Genomic DNA, 7,616 nt, shown 5'->3' on the forward strand with positions numbered 1-7,616 from the left:
AAAAATCCCCTTGGGGGTTGATTTACTTAAACCTTAGCAAAAGTCATTTTAAAGCTAATATCAGGGAATTGGGGGGGGGGGTGAATTGAGAGTATCAAGAAATATTCTAAAAACATGAATGGGTACCACTGCACCAAAAATAAACATCAAAAAATTTTAAAAAGAATAACTAAAATGATATGCTGGCCCAGAAATTAATGGAGTAGATTAATGCTTAGAAATAGAATGGATTTCAAGAAAATTTCACACAGACAATCCTTCACACTCAGAAGTGACACACTCAAAAACTTTTTAGTATTTCCAAATTACAACACCATGAAGACACTTGTACTAGTACACAGCCAAGTGAACAAAGATAACTTGATGGATTTTCCATGAATCCCAAAGTGTTCCCTTTTAAAGGCAGTTACAAAAAAATAAAATAACATAACACAACACGTGGTTATATCCTAGAAACTATAACATTCTCAATTCTTTACAGTCTTGCCACTGTTTTGTTTGAATATCAATGCTTAAAAATCATATATTTTGGGGCAGCGCTTGTGGCTCAAAGGAGTAGGGTGCTGGCCCCATATGCCAGAGGTGGCGGGTTCAAACCCAGCCCCCAGCCAAGAGCTGCAAAAAAAAAAAAAAAATTATACATATATATATGTATATAAGATACATATATATGTATATAGGATACTAGTAAATTAACATCACTGTGTCACTGTTCCCTATAAAAAGAAGCAAATTTTAATTGAAAAAGTAATCCCTTGAAAAACCTCAATCATTATATAAATACAGACTAAAATCAATCAGAAAGCTTTCCTTTCTCAATAAAAATCTATCTAAATTGCTTTCTTAACTCAAGATCCATAACCATGTTTCTAACTGGAGTCTTTTGCCGCAAAGAAACAAACTTTTTAATAAACACTTTATGAGATTTACTCATATCCCTAAACAAGTAACGAGAAAAATGAAATAGACTATGAATTGAAGATGCTGGGTTATCAGCTAGACTCATGTACTTGCCAAATTATTGAGTACTGCCCAGTGGCCTCACCTGAGCAAAATAACATATTTCTACATTACACAAACATTTGGTTTTATCTTACAAATACAGACTGCCAATGTTCTATCAGCTTACTGGCTATGACAGGATAATCATTGTGAAACAATGATGAAAGTATTGAAAAAATAATCAGAAAAATGGGCAAAATCTTATTTACTCAAATAAGTTCCATGTACATTTTTTAAGTATTAAAAAATTAAATTGGACAACTATATAGAAATAGAAAATTCTCATTAATAACAGAGATCTAAGAAGCAAGCAAAAGAAAAAACTGGAACAATTATATAAAATTACATAAATTACACAAAATTTCTACACCAGAAAATCTAAGCTAAATTTAAAAAGAATAACTAGGGAAGGAATTTTCTTCAACTCTGACAAATATTATACATAAAGTATTTCTTTTAGCTGTAAGAATATCAAGACTATTAAGAAAAGAGCTGAACAGGCAAATAGTACAAACGGTAAGAAACACAAGCCTTAGTATGGTTTTTTTCACATTTTACCATGTAACTAAAATTAGTGAGAAAATCCCAAAGTTAACATTTTTTTTTCTCACCATCTAGACCTAAAGTATCATAGAATTTCTTCTCCAAAGAGCAAGTCAACCAAGTTATAATGCAGGCACAAATATTTTAACAAGTCAATTAACATTAAGAAACACCATCAGACTTGCTAAACAACATAATCCACATATATAATGGTTAATATTTTGTGCTTTTTCTCCCATTTATAATGTCTTTTTAAACCTTTCTCTTAGGTAAGAAAATTCATGCAACATCCTCCAGAACCAAAATACTAAGGGAAAAAAAAGTCCAGCACATTTTACCAATTAAAACCCTAGGAGGCTCGGCGCCTATGGCTCAACCGGCTAAGGCGCCAGCCACGTACACCTAAGGTGGCGGGTTCGAATCCCCAGCCGGGACCCGCCAAACAACAATGACGGCTGCAACCAAAAAATAGCCGCTCATTGTCGCTGGCGACTGTAGTCCCAGCTACTTGGGAGGCGGAGGCAGGAGACTCGCTTGAGCCCAGGAGTTGGAGGTTGCTGTGAGCTGTAATGCCACGGCACTCTACCCAGGGGGACAGCTTGAGGCTCTGTCTCAAAAAAAAAAAAAAAAAAAAAACCCTAGGAAACAGTCGTTATGATCTCATCTAACATCACAAATTCAGGTCTAAAATCTCCACAAAATGCAAGGCTTCCTCAATACTTAGTTTAGTACCCCTAGTACATCCAATATTTTACCCTATTATTTTTAAAGTATGAAACAGAGGTGGCTTTTTGACTAAAACATTCACACATTTTATAAACTCCTATGACATTCATATTACTGATTAAAGCTCAGATTTGGGATGTTAATTTCCATAGGAAAAAACTGAACTTCAGGTAGAAGAACAGAGAATAATTTCTTAATTTCAAGTTCAAGATCATCTAGCTATTTGTATCAGTTTGATAATGCCAATTTTATTCGAAAATATTATTTATGAGCATTCCTTACTTTGTTTTAATAATTTATTGCCTGTAGGCTCATGGGACTCCATCTTGTGGTTTAAAGGGCTTATAATCAATTTGAACTCATTTGCTTTGCTTAAATAGTAGAGTGCCATCTGTATCTGAGGCACCAGAGCCAAAAATTAACACTATTGTTTTTCACTTTCCCTCACAGTTAACACTTCCATTTTTTTTAATTATTAAAATTGTAAGTAAATTAATTAAACATAAACAAAAACCTACCATGGTTTTCTATAGTATTTTAGCTTTTTTCCCGATCCTTTTCCCTCTTTCTTGTCGTCTTCACGAGGCACTGTTTTGTGTGACAATACCTCCTCATAAGCCTTAGTCCCCTGACAGCTCAGCGTCAATACAGCAAAGATGTTTAAAGACCTATTCTCTGGAATACACCTGTAAGAGAAGAGGAAAATTTCAAAAATGCTTCTTTACAATTAGTTTCAAAGAAATAAAAGGTTAATTTAATGGATAAAATTAGGGCCTAGAAATTTAAAATGCCAACTTTATCATTTAATAGCTAGGTGACCTGAGAAAGCCAGCCATGTCACTCAAAACATCACTTATTTACTTACTTAATTTCCTCAGGTCTAGTTTCTTTTATCCATAAAATAATAAATTATTCCATGACTAACAGATAACATTTATGGAATTCAAACTTAAAATGCCTAAAAGTTTTTCATACATTAATTCATTTAATCATCAAAACAATCTCAATTACTGTCTCCCATTTAACATATAAAGAAACTAAAGCAGGGTGGCTGCCTGTGGCTCAGTGAGTAGGGCACTAGCCCCATAGACTGAGGGTGGCAGGTTCGAACCCAGCCCCAGCCAAACTGCAACAAAAATAAAGAAATAAAAATAAAGAAACTAGAGCATAAAGAAGTAATATAACCTAATTAAAATAAAAACAAGTAAACTATAGAGCCAAGATTCAAATCCAGACAATCTTCTTTAATACCTAGTAATATCTGTCAAATAGTATACATTCAATAAATGGTAACACACCTGAAGTTTTCTAATGTTAAATATAAATGTTTTATTTATATATCAGATGTAAGTACATATCTCTGAAAAACTAAACTTAGAAAAATATTAGCTGTGCTCTACTTAGAACAGCCTTACACAGCAGGTGGAATATACGTGTAAAGGCATATGTGTATCACTTTTTTATTGAGCAGTTTTTTTTTCAATTAACAGACATTATTTTTAGAGCAGAACTAGATTTAAAGAACAAATGAGTGGTAAGGGGAAAGAATACGCTTTTCTCTCCAACACACACAGCTTCCTCTATTATTTAGTTAACAATAATTAGTGTAGTACATTTGTTACCAATGATGAGTCAATGTTGATAGAGTATTGTTAACTAAAGTTCACAGTTTAAATTAGGGTTCACACCTCGTGTTGTAGATTTTATACGTTTTGACAAATGGCATGCATCCACCACCACAGTATCACACTTCATTCCCCTAAAAATCCCCTGTGCTCTACCTGTTTGATCTTCCCTACCTCTCCCCAACACCTTAGTAGCCACTGATTTTTCTGCCTTTTCAAGAATGTCATAGTTGTATTCATACAGTATATGTAGCCTTTTCAGACTGTCTTCTTTCACTTAACACACATTTCAGTTTTCTCCATGTCTTACCATGACTTGATAGCACATTTCTTTTCATCACTGACTAGTATTCAATTGTACAAATGTATTATAGTTTATCAATTCACCTACTGAAGAACATCTTGAATGATTATGAATTTTGCCAATTATAAATAAGGTACTATAAACATAAACGTCCATGTGTAGATGTTAAGTTTTCAACTTCTGGGTGGCGCCTGTGGCTCAAAGGGGTAGGGCACTGGCCCCATATGCCGGAGGTGGAGGGTTGAAACCTAGCCCTGGCCAAAAACTGCAACAAAAAAAAAAAAAAGTTTTCAACTTCTTTGGATAAATACCAAAGGCTATACTTGCTTGATCATGTAAGAGTATGTTTAGTTTTCCTAAGAAACCACTATACTGTCTTCCTAAGTGGCTGTCCCATTTTGCATTTCCTGTTGCTCCACATCCTCATCAGCACTTGGTGTTGTCAGTGTCCTTGATTTTGGATACTCTATCATAATAGGTGTGTAGTGGTATGTGACTTGTTTTAATTTGAAATTCCCAGATGATATATGATGTTGAACATCTTATCATATGTCTATTTGCCTTTCTGTATATGTTCCTTAGTGAGGTGTCCAGATTTTATTGGTTGTTCTCATATTATTTAGTCTTAAGAGTTCTTTCTATATTTTGGATACTAGTTCTTTTTTTATGTCACCTGGTGGATAGACTATTGTTAACCAAAGGTCACAGTTTAAATTAGGGTTCACACCTTGTGTTGACTTACACAGCTCACAGCAACCTCCAACTCTTGGGCTTAAGCAATTCTCTCACCTTAGCCTCCCATGTAGATGGGACTACAGGCGCCCTGCCACAGCACCTGCCACAATGCCCAGCTATTTTTTTGTTGCAATTGTCATTGTTGTTTAGCTAGCCCAGGTCAGGTTCGAACCCACCACACTTGGTGTATGTGGCTGGCACCATAACCACCGTGCTACAGGCGCCGAGCCTGGACACTAGTTCTTTATCAGATATGTGTTTTGCAAAGATTTCTCTCCCAGTAGCTTTTTTCCATCCTCTTAACCATGTTTTTTGCATAGAGAAAAATTTTTCATTTTGCTTAATTCCAACTTATCGACATTTTTCTTTTGTGGATCTTGCTTTCAGTGGTAGTATATCACCTTTTAGACTGACTTCTAAAAGGGAAAAGTTTTAATATCAGGCTACTCAGCCTAGAAAACAATGTGCTTTCTTCAAAACCAAAGAACTATGCCTTCTATATTCTAACCATAAACTTAGTCAAATACACTAAGGAGAATATTAAAAATATTTTACTTTAAAAAACTTTAAATTTTTTTAATACTAATATAGGCCACCTCTCCAAAACAAGCTAAGTAAAGATAAAATAAGCAGGTCCTACTTCTGCACTATAAAGTACAACCACATATACATTATATTAAAGATGGGCAAGAAAAAATTAGAAAGACACCTCATTGGTATCCTAAGATCACTTTAAGATAAATTATGTGAAATTCCTAAGTTAATAAGTTCATTAACTCATCCTAGAAAAAGTGCTACATACCTCATTACTGAATATCACAACAGTCACCTTCAAAGTACTCCCCTTGGGAAGCTATGCACTGATGCAGCTCCTACTCAAAGCACTTTTTCTACAATGAGTTCATGGACTTAATTGTCCGACCTCCTACAACAACAATCGACTGTCATTCCAGAAAAAGAGTTCTGGGCTCGGCGCCTGTAGCTCAACCGGCTAAGGCGCCAGCCACATACACCTAAGGTGGCGGGTTCAAATCCCCAGCCCGGACCCGCCAAACAACAATGACGGACGCAACCAAAAAAAAAATAGCCGGGCGTTGTGGCGGGCGCCTGTAGTCCCAGCTACTTGGGAGGCTGAGGCAGGAGACTCGCTTGAGCCCAGGAGTTGGAGGTTGCTGTGAGCTGTGATGCCACAGCACCCTACCCAGGGGGACAGCTTGAGGCTCTGTCTCAAAAAAAAAAAAAAAAAAAGGAGTTTCAAAATTGCTCTGAAGGATGGATTAGGCACTGGTGTCAGTACAGAACTTCCCAAAGTGAGCACTTCAAAGGTGACTGTAGTGATCTTCTCAATGAGGTATATAGCACTTTTTCTAGTATTAGTTCATGAACTTAACTGTCCAACCTCATATTCTGTACTTAGTACTATACTATGTACTACAGAAGATACAAAGATGAATCAACACAGGACACAGTAAGGGAAGTTAAAACAAATACAATTATAAGTAAGATACTCCCCCCAATCTCTTCAAATAAATTAAACTTTCTCTACATGGAAGCATCAAGTTTCTGTGCAATACTAACGTGCAAAGAATACTGAATTTTAGCACTTTCCTCTAAGAAGCTTCCTTTTTTATATTAAAAAAAAAAAAAGCATATGAGGGAAGGCTAAAGTGAAAAGCCTGTAAATTACACATCAATACCTAATATAAAATCCTTACCTAGTCCAAAAATCCAGCTATTCATCCCTACTTAAAAACACCGATAATGATAGAAAAGCTTGATACCACCATTATCATTTGAAGCCTTGCAACAATGAATAGAGGCCAAAAAGTCTTTTCTCAGTTAACAGTACGAACACAAATGATGCAATGACTTTAACCTAAAATATACTGAATGACCCAGTGAAGTCAAACCAAAATGCTTCCTGAATATTTACTGTCAGTGAGCAAAATGGAAAAGCTCTTCTCACGTAACCAATCAGAAGAGGGATGAGCTATAAGGTGGCTCACATTTGTAATCCTAGCATTTTGGGAGGCTGAGGCCAGAGGTCTGCTTGAACCTAGGAGTTTAAGATCAGCCTGAGCAACAAACAAAGCAAGATCCTGCCTCTACAAAAAGTCTAAAAACTAGCCAGGTGCAGCGGTGCATGCCTGTAGTCCCAGCAACTCAGTAGAGACTGAAGCAAGAGGATTAGGATCCTTGCACCTAGGAGTTTGAGGTTGTAGCCAGCTATGACAATGTCACTGCATGCTAGCCAGGGCGACAGAGTGAGACTCTTATTTCTTGGGGAGGGGAAGAGGTGGAAATGTGATAGTTGAAAAACACATTTCCTCACTGAAATAAATACTCACTACACCTTCCCAATCTCTGGTATACCTTACGTGACAGAACAACATTCAGCCAGTCAGATAACTTCAGTGCTTTGCAACAAGTATTTGCTAAGTACCTATAATATCCCAGGGACTGTCCTAGACATTCTGGCTACACCAGGAAACAAAATAGACAAATATTCCCAAAATCCTGAAGAGGGGCAACAATCAAAAAACAATAAATATGAGCTGGGTGCCAGTAGTTCAGTGGTTAGAGTGCCAGCCATATGCTCTCGGGCTAGTGGGATTGAACTTGGCCTGGGGCCTGCTATTAAAAAAAAAAAAAAAAAAAGGCTCGGCTCCTATAGCTCAACC

At 36.3% G+C, this 7,616-nt stretch overlaps 1 protein-coding gene across 3 annotated transcripts in view; it reads right to left on the bottom strand.

Annotated features, from left to right (window-relative positions):
* STRBP (spermatid perinuclear RNA binding protein) overlaps positions 1–7,616 on the bottom strand; it is a 138,938-nt gene that overhangs the window by 57,536 nt on the left and 73,786 nt on the right. For all 3 annotated transcript variants that reach the window (XM_012802414.2, XM_003785288.3, XM_023510587.1), the window contains exon 2: positions 2,790–2,957. In XM_012802414.2, the coding sequence (XP_012657868.1) occupies positions 2,790–2,792 (3 nt within the window). In that variant the 5' untranslated portion in view covers positions 2,793–2,957. The remainder of the gene's footprint in view (positions 1–2,789; positions 2,958–7,616) is intronic.

This window comes from Otolemur garnettii, unplaced genomic scaffold, assembly GCF_000181295.1.
Source record: "Otolemur garnettii isolate 467f Iridium unplaced genomic scaffold, OtoGar3 scaffold00014, whole genome shotgun sequence".
Taxonomy (NCBI): Eukaryota; Metazoa; Chordata; class Mammalia; order Primates; family Galagidae; genus Otolemur; species Otolemur garnettii.